Source organism: Pyxicephalus adspersus, chromosome 4, assembly GCF_032062135.1.
Source record: "Pyxicephalus adspersus chromosome 4, UCB_Pads_2.0, whole genome shotgun sequence".
Lineage (NCBI taxonomy): Eukaryota > Metazoa > Chordata > Amphibia > Anura > Pyxicephalidae > Pyxicephalus > Pyxicephalus adspersus.
In genome coordinates, this window is record NC_092861.1 from 30,070,681 (window position 1) to 30,091,343 (window position 20,663).

At 38.5% G+C, this 20,663-nt stretch overlaps 1 protein-coding gene across 2 annotated transcripts in view; it reads left to right on the forward strand.

Annotated features, from left to right (window-relative positions):
• The first annotated feature begins 14 nt into the window (after window positions 1–14).
• The window catches only part of GK5 (glycerol kinase 5), a 28,104-nt gene continuing 7,455 nt past the window's right edge, over window positions 15–20,663 (forward strand). Inside the window, exons 1-11 of one of the 2 annotated variants that reach the window (XM_072407661.1) lie at window positions 15–252; window positions 6,117–6,210; window positions 6,309–6,384; window positions 7,754–7,847; window positions 9,362–9,493; window positions 10,548–10,623; window positions 15,526–15,587; window positions 19,379–19,452; window positions 19,547–19,607; window positions 19,744–19,870; window positions 19,977–20,081. In XM_072407661.1, coding sequence (XP_072263762.1) covers window positions 130–252; window positions 6,117–6,210; window positions 6,309–6,384; window positions 7,754–7,847; window positions 9,362–9,493; window positions 10,548–10,623; window positions 15,526–15,587; window positions 19,379–19,452; window positions 19,547–19,607; window positions 19,744–19,870; window positions 19,977–20,081 — 1,024 coding nt within the window. In that variant the 5' untranslated portion in view covers window positions 15–129. The remainder of the gene's footprint in view (window positions 253–6,116; window positions 6,211–6,308; window positions 6,385–7,753; window positions 7,848–9,361; window positions 9,494–10,547; window positions 10,624–15,525; window positions 15,588–19,378; window positions 19,453–19,546; window positions 19,608–19,743; window positions 19,871–19,976; window positions 20,082–20,663) is intronic. The other variant, XM_072407660.1, reaches the window with a different exon arrangement.

The window sequence follows — 20,663 nt, forward strand, 5'->3', positions numbered from 1 at the left end:
ACATGGCCGCTCTCATTGCCAAGCAATCGCTTACTCGACTCCGCCCCTGGAAAACATGGTTCCATTGCGGGCGGCTCCGCCCTGGTGAAGTAAGCAGCCTCTGCTGAAGAGGTGCCTGTCGTTCTGAGCATGGGATCTGTCAAGAACGGATACCGGGAGCGCCTGGTGGTGGCGGTGGATGTGGGCAGCACGATTCTGCGCTGTCACGTGTATAACTCTGCAGCTGAGATCTGTGGAAGTGCTGAGGACAAGGTAAGTGCAGGAGCCATGGAGACAAGCACTGATTGCTATGGGGCTTCTGTGATTTGCTCTATGTTCTAATGTCCCTCATTTCCTGGATTTATACATCTCTCTGTTAATCAAGCAGGACTTTGCCATGGCAATCACTTTGTATGGTTTGCAGGGACAGTGCCAGGATTTGTAAATGTATTTGGATGCACAGCAAATCGTCATCTGTATGTGATTTCCAGGGACAGTGTATGTGGAAGAGAAGAACTCCACCTCACTTACATGATTTCCAGTTATGATTCTGTATAATGTGTCTTACATCTCACAAGTGTAGCATTAAAGCGTAAACTCAGAATTTTCACTTTACAGAAAAGAGTAGACGACCCATTTACGTAAGGTAAAAATTCTGTTGTTTGTTTTTTTTTTGTTTTTTTTTTAAGTGCAACACCCTTTTGTTTTTTAAAAAAAAAGGGGTGTATCACTGCCCCCTAATTCTCGATCGCCTGGACCTGAGGTGTCACATCTGGCCCTAATGCCCTTTTTTTTGGCCCCCAAAGGAATCCTAAATATAAACTGAAGCTGGCGCACTGCTGTATTGAAATATCGCCGCTACTACAATTCCCGCCATCACTCACGTCTATAGACCAGCCGGCTGTCTGCCTATGTGTGGCCCCGCATTGGACTGTTTTATAGACGCTAGTAATGCTGGGAATTTTAGTAGCAGCGCTATTTTAATGAAGAGCGAGTTTCAGCGGCGGGCCACTCATAAGATTTAGCTCCGCATTGGCCACGTCTGGCATTTCCAGCACTCCCCCTCAGCTGTACTTTTCCTTGTTACTCCAAGGCATGGACTTGAATGGTTGGATTTTCATAGAAGAATATTGTTATTATTATTGTTAGCCTGTGCAAAAAGGTTACCATTGAAATTTAACTCAGATGGCTAAAAGTAGAGAAAGAGAAAAAATAAAATTAAAAAAATGTTATGCCTCTTTCTCTAATATAAGCTTGTTCCAGAGTCAATGTGAAGCAAAACCTCTTTGTTTCCATATGAAAAGGGTTTATATCTAATGAGAAGGAAAAATTTCCTCATTTTTTTCAATAAATTTCAAGGTTGGCCCGCGACTTTGTCTAAGTTTTTAATTTTGGCCCCGTGTATTTGAGTTTGACACCCCTGGCCTAGACGAATGGGAGGGCAAAGGCTCCCGGGATACCTACCTCACGCATCCCCGGGGGCTCTTGGGCGCTCCACGGGCATGCGCAGAAGGAGCTTTTTTGCACAAAAAAAAATTTACTGATCTCATGCATGCACATCTTGCGCCTGGGTCGGATGACGTAAGATGAAGAAGAGGATAAGATGTCGAGCGCCAGCTCTAGGATGACGCGGGACCCGATTGAAGACACCCCCGGAGTGATCGGACTGCCCTGCGAAATCGAAGGTGTTTTTTTTTTTTTTTTTTACTCACTTTTCAGTTTAATTCCTTTTTAATATTAACTTTTCATGATGCCAGCCCTTGGTTTGGGAAACATTAGTCACCTGAAATCCTTGTGTAGACTGCAAAACAAATTCCCTTTCTAAGCATAGGATTTACTCATAAATTTGGATTTGACAAATAAGTAATGTATTAGGCTGAGATTGGGTGGTTTAGCACTATTGTTTCTCTGTGTATTATTATTACTACACGGTATTTATATAGCGCCAACATATTACGCAGCACTGTACAAAGTCCATAGTCATGTCACTAGCTGTCCCTCAAAAGAGCTTACAATCTAATGTCCTTACCTCAATGTGTGTGTGTGTGTACACATGGTGAAGAGACATGTCGCCATGTGTGTATGTTCTTTTTGTAAAGCTCATAAAATAAGTTCAGACCCGTACTTCTAAAAACCAAGTCAGAAATGCTGTTTTTACAGTTTTCCTTTATTATAAATTGAATTATATGGTCACCACAGAGATAGATGAATGAAGGCTGGGAACTGTGGCAGTGACCCGAAGGATAGATCTGTCCAAATAATCATAATAACTCTCCTGCAGAAGATTCTGTTCATATCTCTGGTATTGCACGTCTTCTACATTCTGCTTGTTTAGCCTTCATCAGGGTGTTGTTATTATTATTATTGATAAACAGGATTTATATAGCACCAACATATAATGGAGCACTGTACATTAAATAGGGGTTGCAAATGACAGACAGATACAGACAGTGACACAGGAGGAGGACAGGGCCCTGCCCCGAAGAGCTTACAATCTGGAGTGTTCATGATCAACTCCTGAAGCCATGGTTTGTACATCTCTACAGTACATAGAGGTGAAACATGTCAGAGGATACAGGAATCTGACACATCTGAAAGTGTTGAATCCTGGTAATACTAATAATGGAGGCTGCAGCAATGTTACAGAAGAAAAGCACACAACATGGACTACAGTAGAGGCCTCCCACTTGCCATAATTCAGACCTTGGTGTGTCCCTACAATGCTGAGTGTGTCATTTTGCTGCTTGTTGGCTGGCTGGATCAGGCTGTTATGTGAAATGTGTAATTCTGGTAGGGAAACCTGATCAATATAAATAAATTCCTGAATACTGATTACCCCAAAATGTCCTCCCACCTAATATATATATTTGTGTTGTCTCACAAATCTGATTAGGTTCCTCACCCAAGATTTGTGCCAAGCGTACAAAGTGTGATAGAAAGGGATCAGAATTCTGCACCAACATTCTCACGGAGCTTGGAGGCTTTGTTGATCCCTAAAAGCTGCTTTTGTGTCATTGCGTGTGGCAATCAGATTGCAGAGAATGTTTGTCTTCCTTTACATGTTTGATCTGGGTGCCATGTGACAGATTCTGCCCTGTTGCACCCCATGGCAATAATGTGTGTTATGCTGCACAGTGTTAAAGTGTTCAGCATTAAAGCAGCCATATCACTTGAATGGGCTACCTAATGCATCAAAATAGGTGCATGCCAAATTTTCAGCAATGCAAGGTCATTGGGCCTGATTTATTAAAGCTCTCCAAGGCAGGAGAGGATACACTTTTATCATTGAACCTGTGTGATCCAGCAAACCTAAAATGAATTTCTATTTGCTAGCAAATGTTTTGAATCCTAGAAGAGATCAATCCCAGGTTTGCCAGGTCACCCAGCTGCATTGATAAAAGGGTATCCTCTCCTGCCTTGGAGAGCTTTCATAAATCAGGCCCCGTGAGATGATGCACTGAAATGCCATTTAGAAGGAATTGCACCACATTACCCCAGGTTACTTTATCAGAGTGTAAATGGGCCCTGGGGACCCCACACTATGGAGACTGTTTAGTTGCAGAGCTGTTATGGAACCTGAACTCTGGTTTCAGAGACTCCAGCACAAGCTCATTTAGCTCAGTCATGTTTCCGGTTATTTCATCATTTTTGTGATGCATGGGATGGTTGAATTGTATATTTACTCAAATAATTACAAAACTACTTAACTGGCCCTAATAAATCCTGAAAAATAAAAAAGAACACTGCAATAAGCTTCCTAAGAATCCTGTTCCTACCTTGGCACTGTTGTCTGCCTTTCACATATAGAGCCATAAGGAATAATTAAACTTCTGGGTGTAAGGTACACTTGCAGATAGCCCTCAGTTGTCTTAGTCTAAGTACACACGTGCAATAATTGTTGTTGGAAAAAACTTTCACAATCCCTTCCAACGACTGCACAATGCATGAACGAGAGCTACATACAGCACCATTCTGCTCTATGAAAGGGGGGAGGGAGACGGAGCACCCCCATTGCGCTCTCTCCCCTTGACTTGCATTAGGATCATTTGTTGTCCACAGTGGATCCACCAAGACGGTCGTTTGGACGATGGACAACAAGCACTGTACACATGCAAGATTCTCGTCCAATATCAGCTCTGAACCATTATCAGACGAGAACCATTGCACGTGTGTACGTAGCCTAAATGTAGTTTTGCCTGGATAACTTATCTTCAGGCCAGAGCATGCACGGGGAATTCCTAGCCTCGCACAAATACTGACTTTTTCAAATTTCATATTTGTTTGAATATGGAATTCCACTAACATATTCAAGAGGTGCATGGCGCTCTGAAGATCGAAGCAGGCTGCCTATTACTTAATATTTGGCTTAGGACTGTGACTACTTTATTTAGGTCTGGAGATATATAGAGAGGGGGAGGTTCAATTGTTCATATTTCTGATTTTTTTTTTTTTTTTTTTTGTAGTTTAGGAGGTCTATTTATAAAGAAAACATTCTCTAGTGGAGAATACATTACTGCTATTAAAACATATGGACCTGGAAGAGTCTCCAGGGAATGGTTCAGTGAATGTCAGACTTTCATACATCTTGTGGGTCACTCAGTGTTCAACCCAGAAATGTTTTAAAGCCGGATGGGAAAAAATTGTAGACATGATTTTACTCCATTCTTCCCACATCTCTGCTTTCTCCATAGGTTATATACAGCACAGTGACCCAATACAAGCACTACCAGGAGAACTTTTGCACTACTACGTATAATTGGTGGCCTTTGTACTATAGGCTTTAGTTTGTTTCTGTGTATGGAGATAAATCACATCGCCTCCTCCACCTTTGTGATTCCCCCGACAATTAGCAAAGCGTTAGGGTGACAATAGTTTAGTCAATTTACAGATAAGATACAGATTGGACTCTGTTCATGTCATCCTATACTCCCATCAGCCCCTGTAATAGATGGCAATATAAAAAAGTAAACATGATTTTAAAGCGTGTGTTGTCAGTTTTATGATTCTTGCAGCTGAGAAAAAAAGATTCTGAATGGGAAAATTCATGTGAATGAAATGTGATGTGTGTTCATGTTTGGGGGAATAACATTCAGAACATGTAAATATGTGGTACCGCTCTTGGCTGTTTTCTGTGGGGCTTTTAGAACCCAGTCTGAAGCTGGTGGAAAAGATTTATAACATCAGTTATCTCTAGCAGTCCCATATAAAAATCCCATAAAAAATCCTCAAAACTTTTTTTGTGCATTTACTCTTTGTCTAGTCTTTACCCACACATGCAGCCTGTATACAGCCTCTGACAATCTCCTGTATTATCTGTGCAGACTTCTGTAGCGTTACATATACAATTTTTTTACAAGTGGTTTGTTATGATTGCTGCTTTCCAATTTTTGTATATGCTATGCTATGTTAGGTTAGGTCCATGTCATATCCACCATCTTGTGGTATCACTTTACAGAGTAGGGGAACATTAACCTCTTTGTGTATTGCTCAGGTGCGAGGAATCACTCCATCACCAGCTAGTAGCATTCCGTAGTATTTCCATCAGTTAATGCCTTGTTCTTCTAGTCAGTGAGAGAACAACACTCTTGTATTAGTCCTCTATTTTATTATAGAAATCCCATTGTTGGTAATTTGCATAGCATCATTGGGCAGTGTTCTCCCCAGCCCCATTTATCTGGGCACACCACCCAGCACTTTCCAGTAACCACCCGTCTGTTTTTGGGTGGTTACTGAAGAATTGGGTCACAATACAGGGACTGCCACCAGCTTACAATTTGTTTCCACCAAGCTTAAAAAAATTCTGGGTTAAACACGACTATTATTGGATTACCAATAACAATGACTACAGATTTAATTATTTACAAGTTATGACCACATGACATTATTGCTAGTAAGACTTATTCACAGTTCACTTCCAAAGCCTGCACATGCTTCATTTAGTTGTGGACACAAAAGCACTTTTTAACAAGGTGCTTTCTTGACTTTACTGTAGTGTCTTGTGGGTCTTGTTCTATAATGTGTATAGGGGGCTGTACTGCACCTCAATGTGTCCCTCAAAGCTCATATTTGGACATAACCCCTGTTGCACATTAAGAAATCACTGTAAAATTATTTGTTTTTCTTTGTTTCCATCACAGATAAAAGTTTTGTATCCCTGTCGTGGCCATGTGGAACTTGACCCTGAAGTATTATGGGAGCAGTTTGTGAATGTAGTGAAGGAGGCTGTGAAAGGTAATCTGCAGAAAGTTGACATGCTCGCTCAACCACAGTTTATAGATGGATTTGAAATCAATATTGACTCATTGCTGACATTTGATACTCGTTTGCAGATGCCAGAATTCACATGAGTCAGGTAGCTGGACTTGGAATTTCCACACAGAGGGCCACCTTCATTACTTGGGACAAGTAAGTCAGAACATCTCCACTACTACATGTGTTGTTGTATTGAAAAGAAAAGGTGACAGTAGTGTTAAAGAAAAAGTAAAAGCTGAATGACAGCTTGAAAAAGTATCAAATCGGGTTACTATGTGATGAACAAACTTAATAAACAGAAAAACGTCCTCTACCCTCTCAGTCAAATTTTCCTTCACAAAAACTTCCTTTAGCTTCCCTGTCCGCCTTTGTCCTTCACATGCCTCCCCTCCCAGACACTGCAGCTCACAGTGGAAAGATTTTAGGCAGACATATAACCAAAAATTTTACTTTATATGAAAGGTAAGATAGCCCTTTTATATAAGGTAAACATTTTCTTGTCTCCCTCTGCGACAGTAAAGACGGAATGGGATCCTCCTGGGATACTTATGTGGTGTATCCCAGGAGCCTTCAAGCTGCTCCTTCTGCCCATACCCGATATCAAGGGCTTTTGCAGCCACTGAAAAAAATGCCAATCTTACGCATGCATCTCGGTACGTCACCTGATCCGCGCAGAGGCAGAACTATTCCCAGTTGTCAGCTAACAACACAGCATTTTTGAACGGAATTCCTGACAAGATCAATTGCTGTCCATTTACACATATTATACATATATACCAAATATTTTAATAGTTTTTTTAAAACAGTTCTAAACTATAGTATGACTACAGCTAGCATTTGCTATATTGCAGCACTACACATTATTATTATTATTATATTGACACATTGTAACACCACTATAACAAACTGCAATTATAACTGTTTTTGCAGCACAATTCTTTTGACCTAAATAAAGGTGTTTGGCAGGCATTAGCTGCCAAACAATCTTTTAACCTTTTAAAAGTGGGTCCTTAAACATTCATTGCTAACTCCAGACATAAGTTGGCTACTCTTATTGCTAGAGGTAGATATGTACAGTAAGCTGGAGCTAAAAACAAGGAAAGCATATCTAACCAATCATAGTAACAGCACAACCAGGCCATGACTGCACTCATTTCACATTCAGGCAGGTATGTGGGTTACAGGTAAATTTCTAGTGTACTAGTTTACAGATGTTTTTTTACAATGGAAAAAACACTACATATAATTTACATGTGTGGCATTTTTTGGATGTAAACATTTATGAGTGTTCTCCTCTCTTCTCTGCTATATGACCTGTAAAAACACTGATATACATGTTTAAAAATACATTGTTTTCTCTATACAAGTTTTTAGATGTTTTAAAGTGACATCAGTGTAATCAAGGCTTTACATCTCTTACAGTATTGGTGCACCTATTTTTAATCTTATACACTAAATTCTGATGATATGTAAAAAAAAAAATAACCAGTAGGACAAAAATGATGATTTTTTTTTTTTGCAGGAGGACAGGGAAACCTTTTCATAATTTTATCAGCTGGCAGGACCTACGGGCAGCTGAACTGGTCAGTTCCTGGAACAGCTCTCTGCTACTAAAGGTAATATGTTGTACATTGATAACAGTTGTGATGCACTAATGGAAGGATAATATGCCTGCCAAGCAATGTTTGTGGATAGCTTTGAAGAGCCATGTCCAAGCCATAGAAGTTTCAGGGCGGCTCTGTAAGGTAACTGTTCTTTAAAGGGAAAATAATGGAGAAAACAGTTACTGAATACTCTTTTCAGACTGCTCAGCCAGACAGTCACTGATACTTTGACTTCATTACAATATCTGAACTGGAACAAGTATAGACATAATTAGTTCAGGTACTTCTCTTGCACTCATTTACAGCATTCTTCTTCCATAACTACAACTAAAACATTATAAAGTTGGTCTATCCATAATTCCTTTCATCAAGTATATTAAAGTTTATTTGAATTTGAAAACTAAGCAATTGACTTTCACTTCTCTAATCATATAGCCACCTCCACATGGGAACAAAACATTGAACAAGGCATAATAAGTCAGCAATAAGGAAATAATCCACTTTAAGGAAACTACAGGCAATACTGGTGGTTATTACTTTTTTTGGGCACATTCAATGCGGGTCCTCCTTAACTTTTTTTTTTTTTTTTTTTTTAAACGGAGTAGTCACCAATATTGCCTATGGTAGGTAGTGTTTATCAACCAGGGTTTCTGCAGAGTTTGTTAGGGGTTCATTGAGCAATGAGCAGTTTGTGGCTCTCGGGTCAGTTACCACTGATGTCGATGATCTTTTCCACTGTCTTCCTGTACGGTAAGAGGAATTCATCCCACACTAATGTAACTTGAGCTGTGGATAATGTAATTATAATAGGGGTTCCCTGAGGACCTAAAAGTTATTTCAAGGGGTTCCCCCATGTTAACAGATGAGAAATACTAGCCTTTGGTCTCTCTATAGCTGATATTTGCCTCATTTCCAACTCCCAATGCCATGTCCTGCACTGTGTCTGTTTTTGTTGTACCCCTGTCTCTCTATGCTAGGTTTAAATAAGCAGCATCAATTAATAAAAGCATTAGATGTTGCAAAATGAATACTGGAACCCACAGGTTCAGAACTGTGGATTCTCTCCATACTACATCCAACTTTTGCTAACTGTCACTAGATTGGGTATTTTTTTCACAGTAATAATAGTCTTGTATAATAACCTGTGTTCTTTGCCCAACCATGATTATTTAAACTGTATTCTATTATAGCCACCAATGGACTCACATGCAGGATGCAGATCCATGCATTTTTTTACAATTTAAATCTAACATAATACATGGGTTTAAGGAAAATTTGCTGTTGTCACTATGACATTTGCCACAAAAATGTTTAGAAAGAAAGTCCATAATGTTTCATTTAGCTATTCCAGTTAGTTCAGTTTTGTACTGTAAGTTATCGCCTATAGATGCAAGACATACATCATTGCTGTGTGAGCCACAAAATTATTATATGTACCCACCTATGATCTGTCACAGAGAAAAGCTTTTTTTTTTTTTTTTATTCCATGTAAATAAAAAATATTTTTATTCAAACCATTTTTGCAGGCAGTTCATGGTTCTTGCAAATTCCTTCACTTCTTCACTAGAAGAAAACGATTCCTGGCAGCCAGCTTAATCAACTTCACCACTCAGCATGTGTCTCTGCGCCTGGTCTGGGTGTTACAGAATATACCAGAGGTGAGTGAAAGAGAATTCTGCTTGTGTACCAGCAAAAGTCTTTGTCAGAAATATCCAGCTCTAGTCAGAATACACATGTAGCCAATGAGCCTCATTTTAAATTAAATAAAGAGGACAAACTTTTGGTGGTGTTCCAATAATTGGATGTATCTAATACAGCTGATATGGAAACGCAGGCATATAGTGCTCAAGAGTGGCTGGCTGTGGGACATTGTCTTTTGGGTCTACTCTCAAAGATAGGCCAACATTAAAGCATTGTGTTCTGCTAATAATAAGGAGATACTGTAAATTTACACCTAAACTATAACTAAACAAACTAAAATAAAATATTGTAGAGGGGACAGGTGATTCTGCAATAAAAATAACTTACCTGCCTGATTGCAGTCCTTTCGTTATGGTACACTGAGCTTCCCATGCATAGTTCTTTGTACGATCCATAGCTCTCTGCCTGGAATGACTGACTTCTGCTGGTCTGGCCAATCAAGATGGCCTGGGGAATCTAAATTGAAGACAACTGGATGAAGATGCTGGCATCCATGACGGCAAAGACGGGTGAGTTTAGGTAAAAAGTTGCTATCAGGCAGGTCATTTTATTTTATTGTGCAGAAGATAAATCGCCTGTTTTAACTTCAGTCCTGCTTAGAAGATGTGGTTCAAGCCAAATTGAAACATAGTAAACTGACGTTGGAGTTCTGCAGGACCATCAGGATCCAAGAAAAAGCAAGACATTTTAGTGAAAGAGTTATTTTTTATAATTTTCCCACCCATTCAATGTAATCCTCATATCTATATACTTCCCATTTAAAATCTGGCTGCAAGTATTTTTTCTTTTAAGGGTACACAGTCACATAATATGTTGAAAAGTAGGCAGAAGAGCCTTGCACAAAAAGTCTTCATGTCAGCATTTTTAAGAAACAGAGTTTAGTTCCACTTTAAGTGTGACTTAATAGTATCACGTAGTAGTAGCAATTTTTGTTTTCCCCAGCATCACAAACATCCATAATATTAGTAAATTTTTTAAACTTGAGCAAACTGGACTTTGTTATTCTTGCAGGTTCGGCAAGCAGCAGATGAGGGGAACTGTTGTTTTGGTACCATTGATACATGGCTGCTATATAAACTTACAGATGGTGAGTGGGGGTTATACTGAAGCTTGTAAGCAAACCTGTCCAGTTGCTGAAATAATGTTTATGCCCTGTCGTTGCAAGGCAATTTCTTTCAATGATAACCAAGAGATGCATATGAGTCCTTACTAATCATCATATCCACTGGTATAGGTAAGAAGTAGAGGTGAATGAAATAACCAGAATGCCACAGCTAGAAAAATGGTTCTTTGTAAGATATTTTTGCATCTAAAGCCCACTGTATTTTTCGCATTATGCAAAATGGGTGATGATGTGAAAATAGCCATGTGACTGCTCCAAAATGTTAATTACAGGCTTACACACGGTAATTGCCAAATTTTTAATTTTGTAAAGAATAGAGAAGGGTCACCTGAATCTTTCTTTGCAGTTTCTGTACTGTTGGGGATTTTTCCAATGGCAGAGACCTAACTGGATATTAGAGGAAATCTACCAGAGTGAGGAACAATTGTGTGAAACCGGTGTCCCCACTGCATTTCCCTTTGCCTCTTGTTGTGGGGACAACTCTAAAATTTGGGATTCCCCTTTTTTTCCCACTTTTTGTTTCAGGGACTATACTCACCAGGAGCGTTGTGGGTTCTATCATTCCAGTGGGGACACAGCAATAAAAACTTCAGATGCTCCAAACTTAGCTCCTTTATCCAGGAAAAAAAAATCTATCTTTTTTTTTTTTTAAACCCCTAATCCTAATTGAAATCTAAAGAAACAGTTTTGTATAATAGACAAAACCTTATAGAGGAGGAAAGAGGAAAAACCCCTTCAGTGTGATTGTTTTTTTTTTTTTCCCTCACTTTTTATTTTATGAACACAACAGAAATAGAAGGAAAACCTCTTAAACCGTAAGTAAACCCAAAAACAAAAAAACACACTTACCTTCAATCCCACAGAGCAGTCTATCCATAGGGAGTTTTTTTCCATCAGGTCCCGCATTGCCCTTTTAACTGTCTTTGGCCTGGCGCGGAGGGAGCGCCAGGCGCCAACATCTTCTCCTCTCTTCTTCTGCGTTCTTCTTCCTGCGTCACCTGAACTCACACTGCACAGGCGCCAGATCGGGTGGCATGGATTGTGAAAAACTTGTTGATCTCACTGCGCATGTGTGAGATCAGCAGTTTTTTTCCCTATTGATGAAAGGAGCAGTCAAGAGCCTCCTGGGGTTCGCGACGTAGGTATCCCGGTAGGCTCTGCCCTCCCATTAATAGCCTAGGCATTCAAGAATTAAGGGGGCGGAGCTGCACTACCTTAATGAAGTGCACTACCCTACAAAGGATGTTGCACTTAAAAAAAAAAACAAAAAAAAAACACTAACAAACAAAATTTTCACTTTAAATAAAAGAGTTGTCTACCCTTCTACCCTTCCTATTTTTATTTAGAAATGCCCATTTAAAAAAAATAATTAAAACTTTCTACACTAACGCCCTTCGCACTCCTACTAGTGCATTAGAATGTAGTTCCTCTGTTGTAAGCAAGTAATTAGAAATAAACAGCCTATTTAGGAGATATTGACATCATGTAAGAAAATAATCACGGAATAAACTGAGACAAGTCAAAGAACAGAAATACCAGATGGCAACTAAAATCCTGAACTTGTAGGAAGCCAAAGTGAAAATGAAGTTAGCACATTCTAGGGTATATGTTGTATCGGTGGAACAAAGGTGAATACAGACAAAGTTCAGTTGCATTTAGAGAGACTCTGTCACTATACCTGGTTTTAAAAAATGATGATAATGAACAAACTTCTTGTAAAGTTTTTTTGAACAAGAGAGTTTAGAGAAAATCGGGCTACATAGTAAAATCAAAACATTTTATTTCACACACAAATATATAAATACATTACAAAAACGTGATAAAAGCAGAAGGTATCATATTGTATCTATATAGAGTGGATTTATTTCAATGTTATACTGAAGTAAAATAATATTTGTAGGTATACCTCTACAAGAGTGACTTTCTTAGGCTAATTTCTACAATGAAGATGGAAATTTCATTTGACGTGTTTTACAGAAATATGGCTGCTTCTTCGGGAATGAATAACAGAGATCAAATCTAATCAAAGTAAATATTGAAAAAAAGAAAAAAAATGTGACAGATTAGTAAAATAACAATCTAATAATTCAATTTAGCATAAATAATTATAATTGAGCTACTCGCATAAAATCTCCAGCATGTAGGAGATATTGTTGTATCCTTTGCACCCAAAACCACTACAGGAGCTAATGCCAGCAGCACAAACACAAGCAGGACACTGCAGAACTGAATGAATGTACAGATAGTTCCTGGGTTACATATAAGATAGGGACTGTAGGTTTGTTCCTAAGTTGATTCTGTATGTAAGTCAGAACAGGTACATTTTTTTAATAAATGCAATTAGGACAGATGTTTGTCTTAACATATTAGGCAGCGTGGTGTCAATTACTGTATAAAATCCTCACTGTGAGTTAATCACAAACAAAGCGAAAAAAATCTTTATGGGGCCTAGACATTCATTAACTTCTGGAGCAAGCTGTGCTTTGATATGCAAAAAGAAACAACTGCAGAGTTTGTCTTGGTCATTGGAGTTACAAGATGTTGCAGAAGAGCTCAGTCTCAGCTGAAAGATTTCTTTTGCAAGTCATGCAAACCAACCCCTCAAAGCCTCAGTCCTGCACAGGATCAAGCAGGGAAGCCCTCTTTGTTCCTATCTAGGAGTCGTCCGTATGTTGGATGTCCTTTACCCGGAGACTACCTGTACTGGCATCGGTTCCTGTAGGCTGATCTAAGCTAATGTGGTAAATAGTACAATTGGTAACAAATCATCCTTTGTTTCATCTACTTCCCCAGTTGTTGCAGGTATTATGTGAGAAGTGATATCACCCTGATGAAACATTATATTCTTGCTAAGCATTTCTATAAATCCACAAAATAAACTTTTACTCATACCGCATATACCGAAAAGACCAAACCTGCAACTGACCCTTAATAAGTAAACAGAAAGTCAACTGTATTGTTTTTTTGATCCGTTCATTGTTTTAGTATTATATTCATAATGAGCGTCCTCAGGCTGTTGAACTATCCAGATGGTTGGGATGCTGCAGCAAACCCCAGCTGAGTTCTTTTCTGGAAATGCAGAAAGGGCAGAGAAAACGAATCATTAGAAAAGCAGCACAGATCATGTTCATTTGTATCCGACCCAAGACAAATAGACCACAGGAAAAAAAATGATAGTTGCACTTCTCTGTTGGAAGGGTCATTGTGCCATCTGGCCATGTGCATGGTGTTGGGGCCCATTCAGCCTTTGTGAAATGCTGTGGAACAGATCAGACACCACGTATGGGATGAAACAGCTGTCTTCTTTTTGTACACAACAGTAGAATCTCTGTCTCTGTCTTACTTGTGTATAATCCTCTGGGAGTGAAAAAAGAAGGATTTCATTAATGCACCACTGATAAAATAAGCCACTGGCAATCGGGATCATGGGAATCATTTTATTTATTTTTTTATTAATATGACTGTTGCACTGCAATACTCCGTTTCTCTAAACCCAAAATCCTAAGGGAAAAACCTTTGCCAGGTCATTATTGCTGTTTGGGTCCCGATTAGGGAGATTTACTCTTATTTTTCCTGGAGACCAGTGTCACAGGAAATTAATGTGATGGGAACTACACAACTTAACTATTTCCTACTTTATAAATAATGATATGAACAAAGCTTTTTGGTGTAAATATAGTTTAAGATTACATTCTTGTTCTGTGATCTGATTATAATGAACCCTGTTGAATATTTTATTAGTTCATAGTGTTTTTTTTTGCAGTACCATATAATATTTATACATTCTGCATTTTTTTTATTGTTTATATGTTATAATATATTTAGTGACTCATTTACCAGAGGTCACTCAGTGTGGGTGGTATTATCAAAAAAAAAAAAAAGTTTTCAAAGTATTTGAGGTCATTATTAATGCAGAGCTCCCTCTAGTGTTTAAACTAGGAATCTACATAATGTATTCTGTATTTGGTGTTCCTTATATATAAAGAATTATTTCAGGGTAACCACTTAAGTCCCATGCAATATCTGTGCTACCTTTTCCCTTTAATTAAATTTTTTTTGCCTAATTTCTCTCGTTCAGGTTTTGACTAGCTTTTGTGTGGATTTTCTTTTTATTTAATAAATGTCTAGGCTCCATAATTTTTTTTTTTTTTTTTTTTTTTTGTATTACCAGTGAAGATTCTTATTTTTCCAGGTTCTACACCAAGGCCATGCTGCAGCTTATTAAAGAGAAAAAAAATGTGCTTTGCATGTGTGCTACGCAATTTGCCAGCTTCCTGGCTCTGATACTGGCCCAGATGAACAGAGCTCAGACCCATGGCAATCTCCCTTTTAGTGTAGCAGAAAGAGCTCTGCGATTTGAGGAGAACCTGGTAAATGGCTCTTCTCCATCCTGCAGGAAAGCACTCTGCTAAGCCCCACCATTGTACCAACTTTGATAAATGGAGCAGGTTGCAGTGTGTGTAACAGAGTCAATATAATATATGAAGATGGTTTCTGTTCATCCAAATAGTTTCTTTAGTTTTAATGAGTGTCAGAAATATACTTCAGCATTTAAAGCCACATGGGGAACTATGTCATCTTCATCTAATCACTCAGGAATACAGACGGGAATCACAAAAGCTTGTGAAGCCATTCTGTTCTACACACATCATTTATTTAATATGACTCCAGGAAGTCTAGAATGGGAGTTTAAAGTATCAATTTACCCTAATGAAGATGTGAATTGTTGTCAGCTCGCCAGGGTAGAGATATTAAAATGGCATTGTATGTATTAGCTTGACAAAGATGGCCTCTTAAACAGTTTCCTCTGTTAAAAACATAAAATAAATAAAAGTTGAAATGACCTGATGTTTTCATGTATTGTAGGATCTGTTCATGCAACGGATTACTCAAATGCCAGTGGAACAGCAATCTTTGACCCTTACTTGGTAAGTCATTTCAAACAATTCCACTGTGTGTACTGATACCACTAGTACTGATGTCTACACACAATGTCGGACATGATCCAGTGATGTAGGGTTAAGCTTCAGAGATCAGGATTCCTACATACATTGGCAGGGAATGCTTGCCAACTTAGCAGTGACAGCTTATACAAAGTTTCTTCTATTTATATATCGTTAATCTGTTCCGCAGTGCTTTACAGAATTTAATAATGTTATTATTTATTCATGTTACTAACTGTCCTCTGAGGAGCTCACAATCTAAAGGGAGGACCTGGGGCACCCCTTGGTGCTTTTGGGGATTTCCCTTCACTTACTGTCTAATAAAACTTTGTCAGCAAGACAAAAGGTAAGTAGTAACCTCTTCAGATAGCAGTAAGGGGCATCTAATTCACCCCTACTTTACTTTAAAATATGATTTTAGATGACATGTTCTTTATATATCGCTGTATGACCCACATTAGGATCCATAATACCCCAACCCCCCCCCTTCCCATACTCTTTTTTCCTGATTCTAAAGTTTCACCCTTCTGTTGTCAACATACCTTTCTGTGCTGCCTGGTATCTAACTTCTTTTAACCTGGAAGTGCTCATTGCTAATCACCTCTGAATTCACTCACTGTAGAAGAAATTGGAAATCAGTGTCCCTGATCTCACAAGAAAAGCAGTTAAGCCAGAGAGATACAAAGGAGAAACGTTCTGTAGAGGAGAACCCCATCCCAGTCAATATTCATTAAAGTCTGCTGTTTATACACATCAGCCCAGATCTCTGATCTATCAAAAAGAAAGGTGTCCCTCTTATTGGAAATGTTAATGTTGGTGAGAAAACCAGGGCATATGTATTAGGTACTCATTGCTAATGATAAGCAAGATTGTTGCAGAGCAAAAAAAAACGTACATGCTGAAATATCTAATGTGGACCTTACTTAGAAACTGCAGAGGTTGTTGTGGTTCTACACATCAAACTAAAATCGGGATCTGCTCTCTCATTCCTAAAGCAATTTTTATACATAGAAGGTATCAAACGTTTAAAAAATTCAGCTAACCCATAAGGGAGTTCCTAAAAATGAGCATTAGGTGAAGGAATGTAATGTAGAAGGAAATGTTTCGCATGAAGCTAAACTGTCAGTTTTGGTGGTGGTCTTCAGGAAGGGGTAATCATCTTACAAGAGACCAGCTCTATGTTGCCTCCATCTCTTCTGATTCTGCACCCCAGATGCCCATAATTCTTAGTGTCCTACTATACATATATTAACCTAACTTTTTCAGTGTCTAGACTCCTTTTACATTCTAAGTCTTTCTGTTGACCCATCAGAGTAATGGTAAGAAAATAGAAAAGGGAAAGGAGCATTCTTACAAACCCATATTGTTTAATATTTGTATGTCAGGATGCCCTCACATTTGGCACCTGGGTTTGGAGAAATCTAAAGTGAACTTATTTTGAAGGCACATGTGTCTGTCAATTGGACCCAGCACTTACTCTTTTCAGCCACCTTTCACATGTTTGAATAAAGTGCTACTTTAGGTGCAATGTGTCCACTTTTATACACCATGATTTATAGTTATGGCCATGAATTTAACACCGGTACTACAATTGCTGGAAATCCCAATTTCCATAGTGTGAGTCCAGACAGCCTTTTATTTCTGGACTGTCTTTATTCCTATAGCTTCATTAACCCCAAGCATCCCTTTGTCAAAGTAACCCCAATTTTCAGCTGTGATCATGATCTCTTAGCAGTGAAGCTTCTGTCAGGACAGTCATTTTATAGTTTTAATCAGAAGATTGGAATGGGGGGTCAGCACTTTTAGGGGTAAAATATGCATAATAGTCTGCTGCAGATGGGGGCTTTGTTATGAGGCCCTGTCTTATTGTATTGAGGATGAACAGAGACATGCAAATGACTCCTTTATGCACGTGTGGTCAACTGATTTATAGCACTACCATCTGTGAGGAAGAGCAGCCAACATGCTTGTGTTAGGTCAAAACAGGACAAAAAACAGGACTTTGTTTTAGGGTGTGACACCACTTTTCAAATTGTATGTATACTGTTCCATTAATATATATTTATGTTTAGACCAAAAAGTAAAACTTAACGATTTTTTACTTTGTTTTTTCTTTTGTTTTAGTCAAATTACTGCATCTTAATAGTTCATGTATTGAGATTAAGCTCTGTCTATCCTTAGGTGCTCTGTTTAAAACATCCTGTTGACAGAGCTCAATAATTCAAGCTGAAATGTATATGAACATTTGATTGTGTCAGAGGAGTAACTATTCCCCACCAACCTCCCTTGCTTCCTGTGGTAATATTATTGTTACACAGTATTTATATAATTGCCAACGTATTATGCAGAGCTTAATTAAGTCCATAGTCATGTCACTAGCTGTCCCTCAAATTGGCTCACAATCTAATGTCTCTACCATAGTCATGTGTCCTAATACAGTCTAAGGTCCGTTTTGGGGGGGAAACCATTTAGGTTAACTGCAGGTTTTTTTGGGATGTGGGAGGAAACAGGAGTTACCCGCACAAACACAGAGAATCTGCGAAATCCATGCAGATAGTGTCCTGGCCGAGATTCCAATTTAGGACCTAGTGCTGCAAGGGCCAGAGTGCTAACGTCAGAACCATCATGATGTGTTCAAACATCCCTGTAAATCCTGAAACTAGGAGGGCATGTGTCTTTAAATAAAATGGACTTCACACAGTTTTCATTTAAATCCACAGGGTTTTTTTTTTTTTTTAATTTTATGTCTCTTCCACATTGTACTTTTTCCAACAGTAGTATAGAGACCTGCACATGTGTTTTGATCTATAGACTCTTACTTGCAACCTGCTCATGAACCTTTATTTGTTAGCCTTATCTAAATCTTTCCTTTACTGTTGTCAAGTTAGGAATGAGCTGCCATTCTATAATAAATATTCTTAAGGTCTATTAGATTCTTGAGTTCATTGGGCCAACAGTGAACAGGGAGTTGTTATCCATGGGTTTAGAGTGATTATTAACGAACACACGTCTTTCTGAACACAAGGGGAATAGGGGACTCCTTGCATGCCATCATCAGTTCCAAAGACCTGCAAACAGTGGAGAGTGGTAGAATTAAATTCTGTATATAGAGGTTTGCCAGGCTGAAACTTCTGTGCCCATTTTTCTCCCCTACGAGGCTCTAAAACCACTACATCAGGTGAGAAATTTATAGTGATATCACAAATGAAATATCACTATAGACAGACCTAGCAGTAAATTAAACATTGGAAAGTGTCACTTACCACACTATGGTTGCAAAAAAAGAAGAAACCATACAAAAACAAGGCACAAAGAGGACTTTGGTAGAGGCAGTAATCATATGACTCATGGGCCATATGACAGTCATACGGCAGGAAATACAACGAACAGAGAAATGCACATAAGAGTGAATTCAGTTTAAATGAAAACTATGATTATAGAACACAATAACTATATGTAATGGTGTCCCATTATTGCTATGAAAATTCAAAGTGTTCTGCAAATGCAATTTTATAAATTTCATTATTGGAGGAACGGTTCAGTCCAACGCAAACATTCCAATGCAATGTCTCAGCTAAAATGTTAAACCCAATTGGTTTTGTGTGACAACCCATCCATTTTTATATATCATTCCCCGATTTAAAGCTGCATAGGGTTCTTTAGACTTTCCTAAAATATAATCTATTGAGACTTTGTATTGCTTGCGTTCTCATATTTCAGCAAGAATAATATGTTTAACATGTAATCAAAAGTAATATTTTCCTCTTCTGTTCCAGATGAGTTGGAGCTCTTTTCTCTGCTCTTTACTCTCCATTCCCCTTTCTTTATTTCCTCCTGTTGAGAACACCAGGTAAGGTCAGGAATATTTGACATCTTTATCATCATGCAATATTCATGCAGCAAGTTTCATCAGTTGTGATTATGGCTTCATGTTCTGTCTGCAGCCACAGCTTTGGAGTAGTGAATCCCAGTATATTTGGAACACCAATTCCAATTCGGGCACTAGTAAGTATTTATGACTGTTTTATAATTCCTTTAAAATGCAGGTCACTCAGATACCTCTAATTGGTGGAAAATCAAAAATGGTTAACTAACCAATGTAGCTAATAAGTCACAGCAATTATTTCTTTTCTCCTGACAGGTGGCTGATCAGCAAGCTGCCATGTTTGGCCAGTGTTGCTTTGATGTGGGAGATGTAAAGCTGACAATGGGAACAGGAACATTTATGGCAATTAACACAGGGAACAATCTGCACACCTCAATAGCAGGTAGCGGATGGTAGCATAAAAATTGGCTTTTCTCAGCAGACTTTATTTAATACTAAGGATGATGATGTCTTGCATGAGAATTATTGATCTGTTTTTCACCTGACAGGTCTGTATCCCCTGGTTGGCTGGAAGATTGGCAATGAGGTGGTGTGTATAGCAGAGGGCAATGCCTCGGATATCGGAACAGCTATAAAGTGGGCACAAGAGCTTAGTAAGTGCTAAGTAAGTCATAAGTTGCATAATCCCAGAACCATTGGCTGGATGGGAGCAGACTAATCGCCCTGTGAAGTGATACCACTGCCCTATGACATAGGGTACCAAGAGAAGGCTGATATTTTAGTATTTAACTGTTGTATTAAAGTGGAGGTCAAGTCAAATATTTTATTTCTAGTTTGAAAAAAAAACAGGGAAGGGTTATTGATATTTAGAATTCTGTTATAAACTTTATTTGTGTGAAATTTTTGTATCATTTAATGGAGTAGGGAAAGGCTAGAACCCTTTTTTATCTGTGTCCCTGATGCATTTTTTCTCATTTCCTGTCCTGTGGTTAATTTTACAGTAAGTGAGGGAAAAATCATGATTATACTGTACATCATAGTAATTATTTTACAAGTACAGCACATTCAGCTAAAATTGTGTTCCCTAGTTCCATTAAGGATCCTCAATATGTGGAATATTTTGGGTACAGTGGTGTTATGCCCTACACGGACATTTTTACATAGTTATTGAATAATATTCCTCTTACTCTGTTTTCTAACATGTAGCCATTAGTCTTATTTTTTCCAGTCATTTG